The 24,212-nt window shown below is 36.9% G+C and overlaps 1 protein-coding gene across 2 annotated transcripts in view; it reads right to left on the reverse strand.

Annotated features, from left to right (window-relative positions):
• Positions 1-12,071: 12,071 nt before the first annotated feature.
• The window catches only part of RBM41 (RNA binding motif protein 41), a 68,450-nt gene continuing 56,309 nt past the window's right edge, over positions 12,072-24,212 (reverse strand). Inside the window, exons 7-8 of one of the 2 annotated variants that reach the window (XM_023584557.2) lie at positions 20,307-20,454; positions 12,072-17,761 (exon numbers count right to left, since the gene is read on the reverse strand). In XM_023584557.2, the coding sequence (XP_023440325.1) occupies positions 17,589-17,761; positions 20,307-20,454 (321 nt within the window). In that variant the 3' untranslated portion in view covers positions 12,072-17,588. The remainder of the gene's footprint in view (positions 17,762-20,306; positions 20,455-24,212) is intronic. The other variant, XM_004478167.4, reaches the window with a different exon arrangement.

Consider the following 24,212-nt stretch of genomic DNA (forward strand, 5'->3'; position numbering starts at 1 on the left):
GCCCTACTTTGGAGTTTGTGTCCCTGGGTGTGATGGAGCTGGACTCAGATGTGACCTTTCTACACATGCCTCTTCTGTTACTTTTACTGGACCTGTGGTTGGTGTTTGGGTTGGTGTATACTCAGGAGACCTGAATCTCTGGACTGTCCATGTGACAGCCAGGCCCTGAGCCTCAGTAGACTTGCAAATCCTACCCTCTGGTTTCTTGGACTTACCCTGGCCAGCTGACAGGGAGGTGATGAGGGTCAACCACCACACCAGGGAGCCAAGAGTGCCTACAGCTGCAAGCAGGAGAATTGCATCCATCATCCATATGGAATCTAAGTTCTCTCCTGATGTAGAGGGGGACTAGACATAACCATCCCAGGATCCACAGGATGGAGGAATAGAATATGGATTAGAGTGGACTTACTGGTGTTCTGCTGTGCAACAATTGTGATTAGTAATGGAAAAAATTGTAGCATTGATGTGTAGAAAGTGGCCACAGTAGCTGCTGATGGTAGGGAGAGGGAAGAAGAGATATGCTGGTGGGAGCATTTTCAGAACTTGGATTTGTCCTGGCTGGTGCTGCAGGGACAGATGCTGGACATTGTGTGTCCTGCCATGGCCCACTGGGTGGAAAGGCAGAGAGTGTAGACTACTATGTAGACCACGATGTAGACCACTGTCCATGTGGTGCATCAGTGCTCCAAAATGTATTCACCAGGTACAGTGAATGTGCCACGATGATGGAAGAGGTTGTTGATGGAGGAGTGGGGTAGGGGCTGTGGGGGGTATATGGGGACCTCATATTTTTTGAATGTAACATTTCAAAGAAAATAAAGAGGAAAAAAAGGAAAAAGAAATGGAGTAATAGCTTGATGGGAATGTGAAGTTTAGATTTAATAAATGGGAGATGCTAGAAAAATGTTTGTGTGCCAATGAGAATAATAGATTTATGATACAGAGATGACAATTAAAGCTGTGACAGTCTTGAAAAATAAGGGGACTGGAATCCAAAGCACAGATGAAGGTGATAAGCTTTTCCTTTGATAAGAACAAGGATACTTCATCAGTTGTAATAATAATTTAACATTTATTGAGCTTTTACTCTGTGCTAGGCACTATAGTAAACACTTTTCATATATTCATTTAATCTTCTCAATGACCCTATGAGGTAGACACTACTATCACCCTAATTTTACAAATGAGAAAACTAAGGCACAGAGAATTTAAATAACTTACTCAGTATCACATAGCTAGTAAATGGTAGGGCCAGGATTTGAAGACAAGAAGTATGGCATTAAACCCCATATGCTTAACCATTATGCCACAGTACACAGTAGACAGGAAGAAAACTAGAGTATAGGTACAAATTCTGGCAGATAATGGGTTTGATGGTGGAAACATGAGGAATTTCCCATGCGAATGCTTGGATTTTGCCAATCAAGTATGAGGCAAGGACCACATCAATATCTATAAATCTGCATAATTTCTTTTAATGACAACATGAAATTTTATTTTATAGTTGACCCATACAATAATTTAATTATTGAATTATTCTCCTATGGGATATTTAAGTTGTTTACAGATTTTTGCTATTACAGTGTTGCAATACTAGTCTTGTTCATAATGTCGGACTTACGTATTAGTATTTCTGTATAATGGTTTTATAGAAGTAGAATTTCTAGAATTGCATATTTAAAATTTTAATAGATATCTCCAAATTGTTCTTACAAATGGTTATATATGTTTACACTCCCACTGAAAGCATGTGAAAATGTCTATCTTCTACATTCTTGGCAACATTTGGAATTATCAATCTTTATACTATCAGGCATTCTGACAAGTTAAAAAGGATAACTCAATACCTAGCATCTAGATCCTGGTTTCTAAATACTTTTCCATTAAGATGAATTAGGGCTGAATGGACAACAAGAAAGATGGCAGTGGAGTAAGGAGCTCCTAGAGTCAGGTCCTGCTACAGGGCAGTTACTAAATACCCAGAGCTATCTGAAGCACCTGTTTGGGGACTCCAAGAGACCAGAAGAGCATCCCGAAGCATCCTAGAAAGGATGGAAAGAGAAGACTGCCTATCTGGGAGAAAATTCATAAGTAGAGCTTTCCATGCCAGGGAGGCCAGTGCCCATCCTACATTGGAGGCACAAGCAGCCTCAGGAGCTATTCTGTGGCTGGAATTGTAAGCTCCACTTCTCAAAAATGAGGGAGGAAGAGATGGTTGGGCACCAACTTCAGCTACTAATTAGTAAATTTTGTGGGCTAGAATATAATCTTAAAAACAGCAAAATTTTGAACCTGTCCAAGTCAGAAATACGCTGGTAGCCACCATGTTAACTCGATGCTGGCAAGAGGGGAAGTGGGCAGACTGAAATTCACAGTGCTGGTAGGGACTGGCTTCTTTCCATCCAGATCGGATTGTAGCTCTAGCATAAGCCGCAGCCCCACCTTTGGCAGGGAGGAAGCTGGGGGCCCTGTGCCAGCCTCTCAGGGAAATTATAGGCCACACTGCAGAGAATGGTCATCATCCTACTTTGGCAGTCCAAGTTGCCTCAGGAGATATTCTGTGGCTTGAGTTGGAAGCTCCATTTCACAAAAACAGGGGAGGAAGAGAGTTGGCCACAGACTTCAGCTACTGATTAGTAAATTTGGCTGGCTAAAGTATAACACTAAGAACAGCAAAAGTTTGAACCTGTCCAAGTGAGAAAGAGGCCAGGATTGGCCATTTTGGCTTTGCCCCTAGCATGAGGGAAAGCTTGGCTGAGTGAAAATCACAGTGAAAGTAGAGACCAGTTTCTTTCATCGATTAGCCTGAAGCCCAAGCCTAGGCATAAGCCCCTGTGGCAGGGAGGAAGCTGGTGGGCCCTGCACCAGCCTATCCAGGTAACTGCAGGTACATCTGGCTGGCACAGACTGAATAACTGGAAGTCTACTGGGGCAACTGTGGTCATCTTGGACCCACATTGCATATATTGCTGCCTAAACCTTCAGCTCCATCCTTGCCCTAGGCAGGGGAGAAAGAGGCAAGAAGCTTCATCAGTCTCTCTGGGCAACTAAAGTCTAGGCCTGCACAACTTGGATTATTTCACACAGCTGTGATTCTTTCCCTATCCTTGGCAATGGAGAAAGTTAGGAGAAGCTTCATCAGTCCCTGGGGCAATGCAGGAAGCTTGAGCCTCCACAGCTTACAATACCAACTACATCCTTGCTCCTACTACACAACCAGCAAGGGAGAAAGGGTAGGAAGCCCTAAAGTAAGGAGAAAAACTGCACCCAGAATAAATACTCTAGTAAGCCAGATGCCAAAACACCAATAAAAAATTACAATTCACACAAGAAACAGGAAGATATGGTCCAGTTAAAGGAAAAAGATAAGCTTCCAGATGACATGAAGGAGTTGAGACAACTATCATAGATGTTCAAACAAATTGCCTTAATAAAATTCAATGAGATGGCTAAAGAGATGAAAGATATTAAGAAAACATTGGATAATTTGAAAGCATACAAAGAAATAATAGCAGATCTTATGGGAATGAAAGGTGCAATAAATGAAATAAAATATACATTGGGGGAAGTGGCTGTGGCTCAATCATTTGGGTTCCCATCTACCATATAGGAGGGCCTGGGTTCATGTCCTGGGGCCTCCTTGTGAAGGCAGGCTTGCCCACATGCTAGCCCACAAGTGCTGTGGAGTGCCACCTGGCCTGCTAGCACTGCAGATTGCTGCCCACAAGCACTGTGGAGTGCTGCCAGACCCCAGGCACCAAGGAGAGCTGACTCAGCAAGGTGATGCAACAAAAAGGGAGACAAGTAAAACACAGAAGAGCACACAGCAAATGGACAAAGAGAGCAGACAACAAGCAAGCCGTGTGTGTGTGTGTGTGTGTGTGTTAAAAATACACTGGAATCATATAACAGATTTGAGGAAGCTGAAGAAAGGATTGGTGAGGAAGCAGAAGAAATGGCCTCTGAAACAGAACATACAGAAGAGCGGATGAAGAAGAAAATGGGAAAAATTGAACAAGGCCCGAGGGAACTAAATGGGAGAAGGAGAAGAGAAGGTAAAAGTAGAGAAGGAATGTTTGAAGAAATAATGGTAGAAAATTTCCAAAACCTATTGAAGGACATAGATATCCATGTCCAAGAAGCATAACATATTCCCATCTGAAAAAAATCTGAATAGACCAACTCCAAGACACATACTCATCAGAATGTCAAATGCCAATGATAAAGAGTATTCTGAGAATAGCAAGAGAAAAACAATGCATTACATACATGGTATGCACAATAAGATTAAGTGCTGATTTCCCACCAGAAACCATGGAGGCAAGAAGACATTGGTATGATATATTTAAGATACTACAAGAGAAAAACTTCAAGCCAAGAATCTTATATCCAGCAAGACTGTCTTTCAAAAATGAGGGCAAAATTAGAATATCCACAGATAAACAGAATCTGAGAGAATTTCTAAGCAAGAGACCAGATTTTCAGGACATACTAAAGGGTGCGCTAGAGCCTGAAAAGAAAAGACAGGACAGAGAGGCCTGGAAGAGAGTCTAGAAATGAAGATTATATCAATAAAAGTAACTAAAAGTGTCAAAAGAGTGGTGAAAATAAGATATGACAGATAAAACTCAAATAGTCAGGAATAAACTTAACCAATGATGTAAAGCACTTGTTTTCAGAAAACTGCAACTCAATCTTAAAACAAATATAAAAAGCCATAAATAACTGGAAGAACATTTCATGCTCATGGATTGGAGGACTAAATATCATTAAGATGTCAATTCTACTCAAATTGATATACAGATTTAATGCAATCCCAATAAAAATTCCACCAGCACTAAAGAAAAAATTGAAAGCATGATCATTAAATTTATTTGGAAGGTTAAGTGGTCCTGAATAGACAGAAATATTTTAAAAAGGAAGAGTGAAGTTGGAAGACTCTCATCTCTGGATGTTAATTTATATTACATAGCTATAGTGGTAAAAACAGCATGGTACTGGCATAAAGACAGACAACACAGACCAATGGAAATGAACTTATGGTTCAGAAACAGACCCTCACATGTATGGTCAAGTGTTTTACTTGCCTATCAAACCCACCCAGCTTGGGCAGAACAGTTCATTCAACAAATGGTGCTGAGAGAACTTGCTATCCATAGCTGAAAGAAGAGGACCCCTATCTTACACCTTATCCAAAAATTAACTCAAAATGAATCAAAACCTAAAAATGAAAGCAAGAACCATAATATTTCTAGAAGAAATTGTAGGAAAATATCTTCAAGACCTGGTGGTAGGTGGTGGATTCTTAAAGGAGATAAGAGGAGGGCTGAGATGGACATCTGATGTTTAATGTATGTACAAGTTTTAATTAGCTTTACTGTAAAAGTGTGGAAATGTACAGAGTTCATTGGTAACACAGAGTGAATAACAGCTGATTTATAAATGGGGATGTGGCTGAAAACGGTAGTCGAGGTATGTAAATGACAATTGACAGAATGCTAGAGAATAATCTAGGTACTGAATAGCACAGCAAGCCCAGAGGTGGATGAGAATTGTCGTTGATGGTACAGATGCAAGAGGGTCCTTTGTGAGTTAGAGCAATTGTACATCACTTTTGCAGGGGGGTGGGAATGTGGAGATGCATGGGAAAAATACAACTGGAATTACCTGTGGACTGTGGCTAGCAGTAATAATGTAATATTCTTGCATCTATGCCAAAGACATACTGCGTTGATAACGGGGCAGTATGGAGAATGTGTACCAAATGTACACTATGGATGTTGTTATAATCAGATGATATTATTTTATAATCTGTAACAAACGTTCCACCACAGTGTGCTGTGTTGATAAAGGGGTGTTGTTTGAGAATTTAGCACATGTGCATGATTGTTTCATAAGTTTACAACTTCTGTCATAATAATATATCTAAAAAATAATAATAGGGTGGGTTAATGGAAAAATACACCAAATGTAAGGTAAGGACTATAATTAGTAGTACAGTTTATTTTTATTTATTTTATTCCACTCCCAGTTGTGGCTTGCTTGCTGTCTGCTCTGTGTTCATTCACTGTGCATTCTTCTATGTGTCTGTATTTTATTTTTATTTATTCCTGCCCCCGCCCCCATGGCTTGCTTGTCTGCTCTCTGTGTCCATTTGCTGCATGCTCTTCTGTGTTTTTTACTTGTCTCCCTTTTTTTTTGTTGTGCCACCTTGCTGAGTTGGCTCTCCACGGCACTTGTGGGCTGCTGGCATCCCACAGCACTTGCAGGCCAGCGGCTCTCCGCGGTGTGCGTGTGAGCCTGCCTTCACAAGGAGGCCCCGGGACGTGAACCAAGGGCCTCCCATATGATAAACAGGAGCCCAACTGATAGAGTCACAGCCACTTCCCAGTACTAAGATTTTGACAATATTCTTTCATAATTTCTAACAAACATCTCACAACAATGCAAGGTATTGGTGGAGGGTAGATGTATGGAACCCCTGTATGATATTATGCATGTTTGCTTTGTAAATTCACAACTTTTACTGTATACTTATTGTTTATGTATGTTCATTTACAATGATATAATGAAAATGATAATAATAATAATAATAGGGTGGTGTGATGGTTAGGCTAATGTGTCAACTCAGCCAGGTAATTGTGCCCAGTTGTTTGGTCGAACAAGCACTGGGCTAACTGTAATACAAGAACATTTATGGACATTAGTCACCAGTGACTTTTCTGCATAGAAAGCGGATTACACTTACATCAGTTAGGGAGATTGCTGTCAGCAATCAGGGATGCTTTACCCAATCAGCCGAATGCCTTAAAAGGGGAAGTGATTTCAGCAGAGAGAATTTCCCAGCTCATGTCTGGATGGCCAACATCTACCAGAAACTCATCAAGGACCTTCATTGGACTTCCATCGGAGCCCCTGGTTTGCAGCCTGCCTGCGGAACCTGGGATTGTGCATCCCCACCGTCATGTGAGAGACTCTTATAAAATCTCTTACTATTGACAGATATCTCCTGCTGATTATGTTTCCCTACAGAACCCTAATATAGGTGAGTTGGAGGAAAAATACTTTGGTTAGTAGTAATATTTTGACAAAGGTCTTTAATCATTAGCAAAAAATGTTTAACAAAATGCAAGGTTTTGGTGGTAGGTTGAGGTATGAGAGTCCTGTATGATGTTATATATGGTTTTTTTGGTAAGTTCACAACTATTACTATACACTTATTGTTTATGTATGTTTATGTTTGAGTGGTATACTTCAATAATTTTTTTTAAAAAGAAAAAAATATGAACTAGGGCTACTTGTAGAAATGATTGTTTCCAGAGCTGGGTTAGGGAAAATAGAATATGAACCTGAAATATCTTGTGGGGCCAGAAAGTAAGGAGTTGCTAAAAAATGGGGGCATACCAAAAGGACATAGAAATTCTGAAAATCACAAGAGAATCAATGTGTCATGTACAAGGGAGCCTCAGTAAGACTAAGCGCTGATTTATCTTGGGAAATCATGAAGGCAATAAGGCAGTGGGACAAAATATTTAAAATGCTGAAAGGAAAAATATCACTAACCAAGAATTCTACATCTAGGAAATCTGTCTCTTAAAAGTGGAGGAGAGATGAAGAAATTCCCAGATAAAGAAAATCTGATGTAGTTTGATTTTGACTGTCCCTAAAAGAAATGATAAAGGGAGTTCTTTAGGTTGAAAGGAAATGACAGGGAAGCAGACTTGGCCCAATGGATAGGGCATCCGCCAACCACATGGGAGGTCCGTGGTTCAAACCCCGGGCCTCCTTGACCCATGTGGAGCTGGCCCATGTGCACTGCTGATACGTACAAGGAGTGCTGTGCCACATAGGGGTGTCCCACGTGTAGGGGAGCCCCACGTGTAGGGGTGCAAGGAGTGTGCCCCGTAAGGAGAGCTGCCCAGCGCAAAAGAAAGTACAGCCTGCCCAAGAATGGTGCCGCACACATGGAGAGCTGACACAGCAAGATGACACAACAAAAAAAGAAAACACAGATTCCTGGTGCCGCTGATAAGGATAGAAGAGGTCACAGAAGAACACACAGCATATGGACACAGAGAGCAGACAACTGGGGGTGGGAGGAAGGAGAGAAAAATTTTTTAAAAAAGAAAGGAAATGACACAAGACAGATGGAAGCCACATGAAGGAATTCAGATCTATGGTAAAGGTTAAATATACATGTCAGTACTATCGTATTTTTCGTTTGTAACTCAACCTTTCACTCCCGACAGGAACTAAAAATGCAAATGCATAAAATGTATGATAAATCAATGCTTTGACACTCATACTGTGTGAATATGTAATTTGTGACAAGAACTACATAAGGGGTGTGTGTGAAGGGGTTTAGGAACATGGTGTGTGTATGCTACTGAAATTAAATTGGTATTTAACCAAACAAGATTGTTATAGATTTAGGATGTTAAATTTAAGAACCACAGTAACTAAAAAGAAAATATTGTAAAAATATACACAGAAAGAAATGAGAAGGGATCCTACAGGGTTTACTACAAAAATGGGCAAAGGGCTTGAATAGACATTTCTCCAAAGATATATAAATGTCCACGAATCACATGAAAACATGATCAATATCATTATCCATTGGGAAACACAAATCAAAACCCACAATGAGATTCTGCCTCACACCCACTAAAATGCCTATTACTAAAATTAAAAAAAAAAACAACAACCAGAAAGTAAAAAGTGCAGACAAGGATGAGGAGAAATGGGAATCTTGGTACATTGTTGGTGGGAATGTAAAATGGTGCAGCTGCTGTGGAAAACAGTTTGGTTGTTCCTCGTAAAGTTAAACATAGAACTTCCAGATGACCTGGAAATCCTGCTTCTAGTTATATACCCAGATGAACTGAAAGCTGGGACTCAGACAGATATTTGTATACCAATATTCACAGCAGTGTTTCAATAAGTAAAAGGTGAAAGGAACCCAGAAATCCATTGGGAGATGAATAAAAATTTATATACATACAACAGGGTATTATTCAGCCTTAAAAAGGAAAAGTTCTGATACATACAACTACATGGATGAACCCTGAAAATATCATGTTGAGTGAAATGTCAGACCCAAGGGGACAGATATTGCATGATTCAACTTATATGAAATAACTAGCATATGCAAATTCATGGCAACAGAGTACAGGTTATTGGAGCGGGAGAAGAGGAAGGGGAAATTAATGCATAATGGATGAAGGTTTCTGTTTGGGATCATGGGAAAGTTCTGGTAATGGACATTGGTGAGGGTGGCACAACATTTTATGATTAATCTTGCTGAACTGAATGCTAGGGAGGAGTTGAGATTGGAAAGTTCATGTAGAATATAAATTTTCACAATTAAAAAAAAAAAATGTTTAAGGAGACAATGACAACTAAAGGCAATACATGATTCCAGGCTAGAGAAGGCCCAAAAAGACATTATTGGGACATATGAAAAATTGGGAGTATAGACTGTAGGCTTTATATCAATGTTAAATTTCTTGAACTTGGTAAATGTACTTAAGGTCATTATATGAAATTAAATATCCTTGCTCTTAGGAAATGTACATGGAAATGTTAAATGCTCAAGGAATATGGTGTATACAAACACTCTCAAATGTTTAGAAAAGAGGAAGATAGATGGATGGATGAATAGAATGATATGGCAAATATGGCAAAATGTTAAAAATTGATAGACCTAGGTATCTGTGTGGGGCGTATGCTTGTAGTTTTCTGTGTGGTGCTTGTATTATTTTTTTGCAACTGTGCTATACATTTGAAAATATTTCAGAATAAAAAGGTTTTTTAAAAAGGACCTAGAAACCAGCCTGAAGGAGTGTTCAATGGGCAAAGCTGGAAAAATCTGAGTAACAATATAATGGATTATGGATTAAATATTCATGAACCTATGCTGATATAATTGAGTACATAAGCCACTAAGAGAGAAGGGACATCTTCCTTATGGAAGAATTTCAATTAACAGATATAAAATGAAGGAAATAGAATAAGCATTGCCAGAACAAAAAAATCACTGTTGAATGCTAAAATTAGTGTGCATATTTGATATTTGAATTGTCTCAATATATCTTCTCACAAGCCATTTGTTAATAATAAAGGGGGAAAATAATACTTTTAGAGTGAAGAAACCTAACAGACACCAGTTTAACCAAGTGATCAAGGTTAAGAACACCAGTATTAAGAAATGTAAGCATGAAGAATCCCAGGGAATGATGAACTAAGAAGGGTATTATATGACTTCTGTGATATTCTTACCAAAAAATGCATAACCTCAATCTAATCATGAGAAACCATCAGATAATCCCCAATTAGGGATATTCTACAAAATAACTGAACAGTAGTTTTCAAAATTATCAAGAACATGAAAGACAAAGACTGAGGACTTATGATGGATTGGAGGATACTATGGAGACGCCTAGAGTGATTACAACTGAAAATGGGAGGATTGCATCCAGCATCCAGGTGGAATCTGAGCCTCCTCTTGACATAAAGGTGCAATGGACACAACCAATCCAGTGTCCACATAGAAGAGGTGGCATTGGATTGGGAAAAGTGGACATAATGGACAAAGGGTATGGGGAAAGGCAGGAAGAGATGAGAGGTGGAGGCATCTTCGGGACATGGAGCTGCCCTGGATGGTGCTTCAGAGGTAATCACCGGACATTGTAAATCCTCACAGGGCCTACATGATGGAATAGAGGAGAGTATGGGCCATGATGTGAACCAATGTATATGAGGTGCAGAGGTGCCCAAAGATGTACTTACCAAATCCAATGGATGTGTCATGATGATGGGAACGAGTGTTGTTGGGGGGGGGGGAGAGGGGGGGGTGGGGGGGTGGGGTTGAATGGGACCTCACATATATATTTTTAATGTAATATTATTACAAAGTCAATAAAAAATAAAAAAAAAAAAATGCAATGTGGAATCCTGGTTTTGAACCTGGATCATAAAAGTATTCACCAAGTGCAATGAATGTCCCATGATGATGGAGGAAATTGTTGTTATGGGAGGAGTGGGGTGAGGGGGGTGGGGGTATATGGGGACCTCATATTTTTTTAATGTAACATTAAAAAAATAAAGACAAAAAAAGTACATTAGTGGGACAACTGGCAAAATTCAAATAAGGTTTATAATTTAGTTAATGGTACCATATTAATATTAGTTTCCTGGTTTTGATAACTATACTGCATTTATGTATGTTAACATTAAAAGAAGCTGAGTAAGGGGTATATGGAACTCTATATTTTTGTGACTTTTCTATAATTCTAAAAAGTTCTTTAAAAAGATTGCTTATTATCTGAATTTGGATTACTTTATTAGTAAATCTGAACAATTTTCTTAATTGGCCATTTACATTTCCTTTTCTATACATTTTTTTCTTTTACCCACCTTTCTATTGGATTGTTGACCTTTGTATATTAAGAAAATTATATACATTGTATTTTGAGGATCTTGTGTGTGGCAAATATACTTTCCCATTTGTCTTTTGACTTTCTAACATGGTGAGTTTGTATATATATGTATATATAGGTGTTTTGTTTTTTTACAGAATTTTTTATTATATTTTGTCTTTATTTTTTTAATGTTATTCAAAAAATATGAGGTCCCCATATATCCCCCACCCCTCTCAACCCACTCCTCCCCCCATAACAACAATCTCCTCCATCATGAGACATTCATTGCATTTGGTGAACACATCTCTGAGCACCGCTGCACCTCATGGTCAATGGTCCACATCATAGCCCACACTCTCCCACAGCCCACCCAGTGGGCCATGGGAGGACATACAATGTCTGGTATCTTCCCTGCAGCACCACCCAGGACAACTCCACGTCCCAAAAACGCCCCCACATCTCTTCTCTTCCTCCCACTCCCTACCTGCAGCAGCCACCATGGCCATTTTCTCCACACCAATGCCACATTTTCTTCGATTACTAATCACAAACAATTTCTCCTGACCTTTGGGCAAGAAGCAGCAAAGTGGCTTTAAGTCTTCAAATATAATCAAAAGACCACAGAATAGAAATACTAGACAACAGAAATGACTCTCTCTCTACTAAAAATCAACTTTATTCAAAAATATACACATAGTAAGATTCATCCTGTTGGTGTACAGATGAGTTTTGACAAATGCATACCGTCATGTAGCTACAATCAAGATACAGAAAAGTTCCATTATTTAAAAAGAAAACCTCATGCTTTGACACTTTGCAGTTGAACTGTTCACCTTGAACCTGACATCCACTGATCTTATCTATATCCCTATAGTTTTGTCTTCTCCAGAATATCAAATAAATGGAATCATACAGTTAATGGCTTTTTGGTTTGGCTTAGGTAGCTTAGCACAATGCATGTGCGATTCAAACATTTTGTTGCATGTATCACGGTGTGTTAGTTTTTATTGCTGAGTAGGATTCCATCATATAGATATACCAGTCTGGTAATCCATGCACCAGTTGAGAGACATTCTCCATTTTTATTTTTATCTATTGCTAGTGGTTGAGGTCTAGTAAAGGGCAGAGGTGAGATTTCTTGCCCAACTGGAAGAAGTTCTATCAGAAACTTTCAGCTTAGAAGTATGTTCTAGGGTAACATGTGCAAGGGGCTATACCAGGATCTTGTCCCTAACATTATATTCAAATTAGGGAGTTAGTCCTATGTGAGGAGTATATCAAAGGGAGAGGAGTTTGTCCTGAGAATAGTCAGATGATATCCTCGGTACAGGCCTGACAAATATTCAGGAAGCCAAGTCATTGGCAGAGTATTTTTTATATCTATCTATAAATACTGAAAAAAAAGTAAAAATCACCCTAAATCACACCACTTTAAACATTTCATAAAGTGAAAGTACCACTTTCAGTCTATGCAATTCCACCACTCAAATGTTTTAGATTTGGTATGATTTTCCTACATTTACTCAGACATTCAAGTACATATATATCACACACATATCCAAACACTTTTGTTTACAAAAATGTGTTAACACTATAAATATTTCTGCATCTTTCTTTTTAATAAAATACAAAATCCTGGACAGTAGTCCAGGTCAAAATATATAGACAGACATACTCCACTTTTTAAATGGCTGCATAGTATTCCACTGACTGTGTGTCATGATTTCTTTTTTACTCATGTAGACACTTCAGTTGTATACTTCTTCCTTTTGTGACAGCTTTGTTAAGATGTAATTCACATACAATGCACCCATTGTAAGTGTACAATTCGATGTTTTTTAGTATATTCATAGGGTTGTGCATCCATCACCATAATCAATTGTGGAACATTTTTAACTCCTAAAGATATCCCATATACTTTAGCTATCACCCCACTCCCCCATTCCCTCCAGCCCTATGCAACCACTAATCTACTGTCTCTATATATTTGCTGATTCTGGACAATTCCTATGAATGAAATCATATACGTAGTCTTTTGTGACTGGCTTCTTATTGTTGGTATGTTTTCAAGGTTCATCCATGTTAAAGCATGCATAAGTACTTCATCCCTTTTTATGACTGAATATATCATTGTATAGAAATAGTGTTTTGTTTGTGCATTCATTAGATTGATATTGGGTTGTTTCCAATGTTTGGCTATTATTAATGATGGTGCTATAAACCTTCATGTGCCATTTTGTTGTGGCATTAATGTTTTTTCTTTGGGGTAGATACCTATGGGTGGACTTGTTGGGTTAAATGTTAACTTTGTGTTTAACTTTTTGAAGAACTGCCAGACTGTTTTACGAAGTGGTTGTACCATTTTACATGCCCACCAGCATTATATGAGTGTTCCAATTTCCTCACATCCTTGTGAGGATAACTGTTATTGTCTTTTTTATTATAACTAAGGAGTAGATGAAGTGGTATTTCACTGTGGTTTGATTTGCTTTACCTGATGACTAATGAGTTTGAGTATCTTTTCAGGGGTGCTTTGGTCATTTGCATATCTTCTGTGGAGAAAGACTATTCAGATCGTTGTCCATTTTTAATTGGGTTACTTGGCTCTTATTATTCAGTTATAAGAGATTTTATATATTCTGAATCAGATGTATGATTTGCAAATATTTTCTTCCATTTTGTTGGCTGTCTTTTCTTTTTCTTTACAGCATCCTTTGAAGCAAAACATTTTGATAAAGTCCAAACATATCTATTTTTTCTTTTGAATGTACTTTTGGTATCATGTCTAAGAATCCAGTGAGAAATTCAAGGTCAAGAAGATTTACCCCTGTTTTCTTCTAAGAGCTTTATATTGAACACTAATAATTAGGTCTTTGTTCAATTTTTAGTTAAGCTTTGTATATGGTGTGAGGTAAGGTCCAACTTTTAATATTTTTGATCTTTTCAAAGAACAAACTTTTCGATTAATTTTCTCCTTTTGGTTGCTCTAGTTTTAATTTGCTCTTCTTTTCCAGTGTCTTAAGGTAGAGAGCTTATTGATATACAATCTTTCTTTTTAAATACAGGAATTTGCAGTTATAAATTTCCCTATAAGCCCAGCTTTTGCTGCATCCCATAAGTGGTGGTGTGTTGTGCCTTCATTTTCATTCATACCAAAGGATTTTCTAATTTACATTGTAATTTCTTCTTTGACCATTTGATTATTTGTGGTGTTTAATTTCACATATTTGTGAGTTTACCAAATTTTGTTCTCTTATTGACTTGTAATTTCATTACATTGTGGTCAGAGAAGAAATTTTGTATGATTTCAATTCTTTTAGGTTTATTGAGGTTTGTTTTAGGGCTTAGCATATGGCCTGTCTCAGAGAATAGCAAATGGTCTATTTTTACCCTGTGCACTTGAGAAGAGTGTGTATTCTATTGTTGTTAGGTGAAGTTTTCTGTAGATGTCTGCTATTTCCAGTTGGTTTATTTCCTTGTTGATCTTCTGCCTAGTCTATCCATTATTGAAAATGGGATATTGACATCAGGTATTACTACTGACTGGTCTATTTCATACATCATTTCTTTCAGTTTTTACTTTTAATTTGGTACTCTTCTTAGGTATATGTTGCTTTATAATTATTGTAACTTCATGATGGATTGACACTTAACATTATAAAATATCCCTCTTTATCTTTAGTAACAATTTTTGTTTTAAAGTTTATTTTGCCTGATATTAGCATAGCCATTCCAGTTTTCTGGTGGTGGCTGCTTGCATATTATATTTTACCTTCCATCTATATAAATCGTTGAATCTAATGTATCTCCATTAGACAGCATATAGTTGAATTTTGCTGTTTTCCACTCTGGTAATCTTTGCCTTTTGAATTGTTTAATCCATTCACATTTAGTATTATGGATATAGGTGGATTTATACCAATCATTTTACTGTTTTGCATGTCTCATGTCTTTTTTGTTCCTCTATTCCTCCTTTACTACTTTATTTTACATTAATTTATAATGTTTACAATTTACTTTCTCTAATGATATTTTTCATTTTATTTTTGAGTTATTTCGTTAGTGGTTGCTTTAGGGCTTACCGTATACATCTTATCAGAATTGGCTTCTGATTTATACTAACTTAATTCCAGTAAGATGTAGAAAATTTATTTCTATATAACTCTATTCTCTCTTCCTCTTTTTGTGGTATTACCGTTATGTATGTTACACCAAACAGTACATTATTGTAATTATTACTTTATATAATTTTATATCTTTTAGAGAAGCTAAGCTAAGAGAAGAAAGGAGAGTAAGCATATATTTTTTAAAAATCTTTTGTTATATTAATCTTCTCATTCCCCATTCTTGGTTTTCTTCATTTGTTCCTTATTCCAATAAAATTTTATTTCCATCAATTTCTTTGTGTTGTTATTGGCAAATATATTACATTTCTATACATTATATGCCCAAGAGTACAACCAGATTCATATTGTTTCATATAATTGTTCTTCAAAACAGTTGAGAAGAAATGAAAAGAAATATGCATTTAAATTGTCTTTCATAATTATGTAACTATCTTTGTCAATGCACTTTGTTATTTTTTGTATGGATTCAAATTACTGTTTGAAGTCATTTTCTTTCAGTCCAAAGAACTTCAGTTAGTATTTCTTGCATGATGGGTCTGCAAGGAACAAATTTTTAGTTTTTGATTACCTGAGAATGTCTTTATTTCACCTTCATTTTTGAAGAAAAGCTTGGTGGATACAGAATTCTTGGTTGACAGATTTTTTTCTTTGATCATTTTGAATATATCATCACAATGCCACCTCTATTGTTTCTGATGAGAAATCTTATTGGAATTCCCTCGTAAGTGATGATTCGTTTTTCTCACGTTGCTTTCAAGATTTTCTGTCTTTCAGTATTTGTATTATGATGAGCCTGTCAGTCAATCTCTTTGCCTTTATCCTACTTGGGGTTTTTTGAGCTTCCTGTCTGCATAATGTCTTTCATTAAATTTGGGACATTTTCAGCTATTGAAATCTTCTTCGTAAATTGTTTTCTGCTCCTGTCTTCTTGCTTTCCTTCTGGCACTGCCATTTTGCATGCATTGGTGTACCTTATGGTTTCCTACAGTTCTCTGAGACTCTGTTCATTTTGTTTCATTCTTTTTTTTCTTTCTGTCCCTCAGGTTGGGTAATATCATTTCATTTAATCATCCTAATTTTACAGGTGAGAAAACTGGGGCTCAGATTAAGTGACTTGTAATGGTCTCAAAGGGGTAAGTATGGCTGAGAGGTATAAACACAGGTCTGTCTGACCCTAAAGCTCATACTACTTCCTCTATACGTTGTCTTTTTGTTCTCCAGCAATTGCAAACAAACAACTCAGGGATTTGGGACTGGCTGCCTTTCATAGAGAACTCTTTCTTCCCACTCCACTTTAGTGTTTTTTTGCTAGCATATTCCTCTTCTAAATTCATGTACCTAATGTCGAACAAATATTAGACAATTATTCAGTATTTATTGCTTTGAATTGAATGATTATTCAATGGTAGCTAGTTTAAATGGCAAGAAGAACACTAATAATTCGATCTAAAAATTCCTTTAGAAAAATATATAGCTTTGTGATAACTTTTTGAGGAAGCATTCATTAAGTATGTGGACTGACATGAAATTCTACTGCTACAACTGTCAGGACTTAACATTTGTTTATATTTAGGCTTAGGGTCTTAGTCCTTTGCTTACTTGGTGGATGAAATTAGGGGCAAATGGGCTCTAGTAAATAAATATCTCAACATATAATTGTGGGTTTTTTTTTTGTTCTTATATAGGAGGTGGTCTTTAAGAGAATGTTATTCCTAAGGATAAACATAGAAGACTCCAGAAAAATTATGAAGATTAAAAAAAAATCTTTCCAATTAATCCTGAGAAAAGGATACTCTTTGTACACTACCTTTCCTTCTCAGTGAAACATTTATCCTATGTATTCTTTTATTATAGAAAATATTTTCTAACAACTTTCGCCAAAAGGGATTCCCTGAAAGGGACTATCTTGATTAGTTTTGCTTTCCTTTCCTTCTCTCAGTTAATTTTTTCTCTTCAACTGCAAACAAATTGATATCTATACGCAAACCCTATATTCAAGTTTCTGATGTAAAAAGATAACCGAGGACTCACAATCTAGTTATCTTCTAGCTACTGAGAACTCTGTCATATTATCTGTAGCACATGGTAAGAGAGAAGCAGCCGGGATATCTGACTGTTGTGTTTTGTTCTTTCCAAACTCTATGACCAATATTTTCCCACACAGTTTATATCCATTTACTAGATGCAATGCTTGCCATGCGATTTCCTTATCTAAAAGAGAAAATAAAAACATGAAATTATATAGGGCTTAATAATTCAATTCTATTACAAGTCTAATTTAGGTTCTTAAATATCAGGCCATTAAGGCCATATAGTTACTTGGTAGTTACCATCTTTTCTATAACCTCCAATTTATATAAATCAGCAATATTAAATTAATGGGCAAGAATAATCACAATAAAAAATTAAAGGAAACAGATGTGGCTTAAGCAGTTAGGCACCTGCCTACCACATGGGAGGTCCCAGGTTTGGTCCCCGGTACCTCCTAAAGAGATAAGCAAGACAGAGAGCTGATGTGGCAGGCTGGTGTGGCGAACTGACACAACAAGATTATGCAATGAGATGACACAATGAGGAAATACAATAAGGAAACACAATGAGTCACAACAAGCAGGGAGTGGAGGTGGCTCAAGTGTTTGGGCTCCTCCCTCCCACATGGAAGGTCCTGGGTTTGGTTCTCAGTGCCTCCTAAAAAGAAGATGAGCAGACCCAGAAAGCACACAACAAACAGACACAGAGAGCAGACAGCAAGCATAAAAAATAAGGTGGGAAAAGAAATAAAAAAAACAGATCCTTAATAAAAAACAACCAAAAAACCGAAAAACTTAAAAATTGATATCTAAGGATTTCTCCTAATTCAAAGATGTAGGCAAATAAAGGATATAGACAATATGCTAAAGAAGTCTAAGTTATAATAATAATACTTGAGTCTTTATCTTAGATCATATGTGGCAGCTTGATATTATTTATGAATACCAAAAAGAGATATCTGATTATGTTTGTAAACTGGACTGTTCCTCTGGGCATGATATCCTTTGATTTATTAGTTTCAGCTGAGATGGCTTTGAATAAATATGATAAGATTAGGGCTTTGATTCAACCATGTCATTAGGGCATGCAGGGTTGAGTCTCCCCCCAATGGTGGGATATATAAATGGATAATCAATCAAGAAGACAGAAGAAGTAGATGCACAGGAAAAGACATGGCAGAGGAAAGAACTTAGTTTTGACACTGGAACCCTGGGGACAGATGAGCCATTTGCCTGATAGTTTACAGCTGAAGAGACCAGAGCCCTGAGCAGTTAATCCTGGAAAGAAATGAGCCATGGGAAGAAAGATGAGCCCTATGCCAGCCTACAGCTGAGATTGGAAGAAGCTGGACCTTAAGAGGGAAGAAGAAGGCAGAACCTTTGCAGACACTGCCTACCATCTTGCTTCAACATGTGGCAAGAATTTGGTAAGGAAGTAACTGAGAGTTGGACTCTTTAGGGCTTTGTAACCAGAAGCTTCTACCCCTAATAAATACCCTTTATAAAAACCAACAGATTTCTGGTACTTTGCATCAACATCTCTTTTGGCTGACATCATATCTTATAGGTAATGTGAGAACCTAATCATTTCTAAAATGAGCAACACAAATAAAATAACTTATTATGGCATTGAAGACATTTTGCAACTTTTTGTTTTGATTGGAGAGTGGCCGTGGGAGCCCTTATATAGGGCTTGAAGTGTGAGATGTATCTAACAGGAGTATTCAACTTATCAAGTACATATAGCTGCTGTTTTGATTAGTAAAACAACTATCATTTAAAAATTATCATTGAATTTATAAGGCCTTTTTCATTACACAGTTTTTCAATGAATGGATCATATTCTGTGGGGCACTTTTAATTTTTTTTTAAGTTTCAAAAGAGGTCCTCTTACTTGAAAAGTCTGAAAACCATTTTGTAGAGGATCCATAAACCTTCACTAAGACAGGAAAGGTAGTACAAGACTAGACGAAAACAGTAGCAGGGAGTTTGGCAGTACTCATATGTGAAAACATCTGTCTACACATAGGTGAGTATGCTGCTTATAAATCATGACAGCATTAATGGACAACAAAAGGTATAGCTCTTATCTAGGCCTCCACCCAAAAAGACATATTATCTGGTCTGTCATAGAAACTAAAGTTCCTATATTATTCTTCCCTTTAGATTAAGGCACTGAAGCCACATATTAACATGCAAATGTGTTTGTATGTATTCAGTACATGCAATACATGTTTGCATAATACAATAATTATGGATTATTAATGAATTAACATATTAGCTTGCAGTCACTTAGTCCTAAAGGAATAGGGCATAAGGCAAGAAAATATGTTCTGATCAGAACACCAATCCATTAATTAATAAGGAATATAATTATTATTTGGTCCATAAATATGACTGTCAGCAAAAGGTAAGTAAATTTTGATAGGGTGAGAAGGAAGTGCCAAGACTGGGGAAAATTGAGATCTGTCTTACCTCAGTAGGACACTGGGCTAAGTTGGTCCTACACTGTCAACAGAGAAGAGGAAGAACAAAAAGGGGAAAGAAAAACACTAAATACATATATTCCTTTCTTCCTTTCCCTTCTTCCCATGTGCTTGTTTAAAAGACTGTTGACTCATGTGGTATGGAGAAATCAAAGGGTTATATATAAATTAGAGAAGTTATAGGTAATCTCTATTGAACTGTTACTGCAACTGAGCATTTATCTAGATGAAGTTACTTACTGGGAAAGGTGATGAAAGCCTGGCCCCTCATGCGTCCAGTCATCATTCGGAATTGAATTGGAGGTCCTTTTTTCTCTTGGAACCGAGCGAACAGTGAGACAAGATCTCTCTCAGTCACCCGAGGGCTAAGGTTCTTCAGATATAACACCTAATGCAAATGAGGATCCACAGAAATATCACATGAGGAAGGTAAGGCAGCTCTTTCATTTTAGTTAAAATTAATTTCAGATAGATAGTGGATTGAACACATGTATCTAATTTCAATCCCTCTAAAACAACAGGATTTTTTAAAAAACATAAACTCACAAGGTCAGGAAGAACAAGGAAAGGAGGCAATAGCAACAATATTTCAGAAACTAGAAAATAATTGGATGAAAATGAACTGACTCAGCATACTCAAGAAAGCTGACTCTTAAACTAGCAGTGGAAAAAGCCAAAACCCAACCTAATTTACATTTAAGAATCTTCCAACAGTTCAAGGAACTGATAACTTCAAGTATCTCTGGAAATGGACGTGAAGAGATGGGGTTAAAATAAGGTGGGTAGGCTGAAAGCAGTTTAAAAACCAGTGAGATCTTTAAATCCCCTCTCCCACAATATGTTACTGGGTGAAGGCCCCTCCCTAATCCTGGCAGAATACTGGAGGCTCATTTGCTAAGTGGGGAATGCCAAATATACTTGAGGGTGTGGATAGTGTTTCTGAAAGCAAGGACATTGAAAGAAAGAATGCCTAGAGAATGCTGAAGATCACCCAGACATTTTTCCTCATTTGGCTCCTAGAATGCTGGCAGTACCTTCCAAACAAGAGTTTGGAAAAGTCTTTTGGGGGGAATATGATAAGCACCAAGAGAAAAAATCTAAAGATACCATCAGGATGGGGAATTTCTCCAACAAATAGCCCAGGCAGATCACTTTATAATGAAGCCATGTGCTCAGAGTTTCCAGTTAGCTTTTTAGTTCCATACTTATAAGTATAAACTTGTATTATCAGGCATCTGATAATATGAAAGAGAACAGAACAAACAAAGAGAAAAGAATGCAAATGGGAGAAAACAGACCATGCAGGGAGAAAAATCATCAAAAGACCATCACTAATATATTTAGAGAAATAAGAGAAGATACTGTATCTATTATGATACATCTGGAGAAGAACATTTGAGAGAACAAAAAAATCTCTTATATATCAGCTACCATTAGTTATACCCTTTATAGCTGAAAGGAACTTGGGAAGAATTCAGGTGAGAGCTGCAAAAACAAAGAGCTAAAAAAGCAACCTGACTTAAATGACATAACCACTGAAGTGTATAATGTATTCAACATTGTAATAAGAAGTAGGATCTTTATGTCCCAAAGTCTTTGAAAACTGGATATTCATATGCTTAGGATTTAAATATCATTGTATATTAAAGGCAAGGGTATAGAATATCTGACTTGTGATTTACTTAAGTAACTTCAGGTGATTTAGAATCCTACCTCTCAAATATTCATTATGAAAGCATTATCAAATTAAATAACCATAGAAAGGGGTTTGTGAAAACAGATACTAAGTATCTCGCCCACTAGGAAAAGGTCCATACTAAGATTGTTCCCCTTAATATTAACCTTTAAAAAAAAATCAAGATGACTTCTGGTCAAGATATCTCTGTCATTTCTCACTTCGATGCATCCTATCTGCTCCCAAAACACAGATACATACACACATACATACATATATATGTATCTTCACAATTTACATATAGAGTAATATATATGCACATATGCACATACACACAGATACAACTAGGCTCAAAAACAAGATAAACATTTCTGTGAAGCAGAAAAACACATTCCAAATGATGAAAGGATGAAGCTCTTCCTGGTATTGCTACATAGCATATAGCACTGTTTCGTATATTTTGAAGTTTAAATGATATTATCCTGTATTCATTCTTCTGCAGCTACCTTTATAAACCCCCTTTAAAATAACTTCTTTTTCTAAAGTTTTAGATTTACAGAAAAATTGAGATGATACTACAGAGAACTGCCATATATGCTGCACCTAGTTTCCCCTATAGATAACATGATATTAGTACGATACATTTGCTAAAATTAATGAACCAATATTGATACATTATTAACTAAAGTCCTTAGTTTACTTAGATTTCCTTAGTTTTTAGCCTAATGTCATCTTACCCCCCAGCTTTCCACACTGTACTCTTTGGAAGGAAGTCAATAAGAGCAGCACACAGCTAAGTGAGGAGTTATGCACCCCCTTCTTGAGGGTAGGTATGTACATAAATCATTTGGAATTCTTCTACAGGGGAAATTTGTCTTTTCTCCATCATTTAGTTATTCAACCATTTAATTCTACCAGTATGGCCTCAAAGATATTTATTTTATACTTTGGGTTATAATCTAGTATTAATTTATCTAGTTAGTTGAAAAAATTTTTCCAGCTTCAACCACTGGAAGCTCTTTTCATTTGGCTCCTGTGCTCTTTTGTCATACTGCTCCTATATAATTTTCATTTATTTTTTTATCATTTCCCTACTTTGTAGCACTACAAGATGTTCCAGAAAGACAGTATATATTTCCTGCCCCATTCCTAGAATAACACATTTTTCCAAAGAGTCCTGGTTCCTTTTACTGGAGAATGGTAACAGAAACCAAGATCTGCTTGTTCCTACTGAGGTGTTGTTTCATTTAGGCCCTCTCTGCTAAAAGGACAAAGAAAATGTGTTTTTATAACCTGTGCATATACACACATTTCACATATCGAGAAATATTTGTATATATTTCTGTAGCGACATTAAGTTAAACATGACTTTGTACTCATGTATCTAATTCGAATCCATTACCACATGGATCATTTTACCTTCCTCCCCTTGCCTGTCTATAAAGTCCCTCTCCAACAGTGAGAAACCTGCCTACCACCTACCATTTATTTATTTAATTGTTCTACTCCAGAATATATGTATAGCAGTATCAGAATTGTTAACTCATTCCACCATGGGAAACAACAAAAAGGAAATGATTCACAAAAGACTCTGACTATAACATGCAAATGTCTGGTACAAATCTAATAAGACTCGTTAAAATAAGTCACATCTGGTAACATTTCTGAAATGTTCTTGTATAAAATATCATTTGAAGAAAAGACAATGTCTAAAAAAGTAGGTTTTTCGTAGGCAGTCGGACAAGTTACCATAAAAAGTGTTTCCTGAGACATAAGGAAATGCAACATTATTCTGCTTGAATGCTTTTAAGTTCAAGACTTCACACTCAATAAAAGAGCTGAAGCTCTGAAACTGAGAAAATATATTTGAGTACAAACAACTTGTTGAAACTTAAGTTTTTTTTCTTTTCATCAGAGGGTACTACTGAACTTTAGACAACTTGCCCACTCAGCACACAGTTCAGATGTTAGAGAAGCACTCCTTTCTACAGGAGCCTGAACTGTCTTCCATCCTTTGCTTGCAGTGATCTAACACAGGCAAACAGTTTTCTCTCCACTTTGTAGTAATTTAGTATTCATATTAGAAAAGAGATAATCAGTCCCTATGGACCGAAGGGGCTAGTCATAGGATGGGGGTTTCCTCTTACATTTTTAAATTTTGATATTTGGAACTCTTTATGCAACATTCTAGAGCAAGGTATTCAGGATCTGCAATGCCCAAGGAACTGATAAATGAAAAACATCTATTTATTCACTCTGATTTGCTGCCCAGGTGAAAAACTTTACACACAATAACAAAGGTTGGTCCTTAATAAATCATGTCCTAGTTTTTCAGCACTTTTGGAAGTGGACAACTTCAGTTTTCCCATGCCTCAGCTTCTAGCTCTTTTGTAGTTTTAACATTGCAACATCAATGACACATTATGTCCAGACTGAGTTTAAAAGACTATATCAAATTCCTTTTCTCTTAG

This window comes from Dasypus novemcinctus, chromosome X (assembly GCF_030445035.2).
Source record: "Dasypus novemcinctus isolate mDasNov1 chromosome X, mDasNov1.1.hap2, whole genome shotgun sequence".
Classification (NCBI taxonomy): Eukaryota; Metazoa; Chordata; class Mammalia; order Cingulata; family Dasypodidae; genus Dasypus; species Dasypus novemcinctus.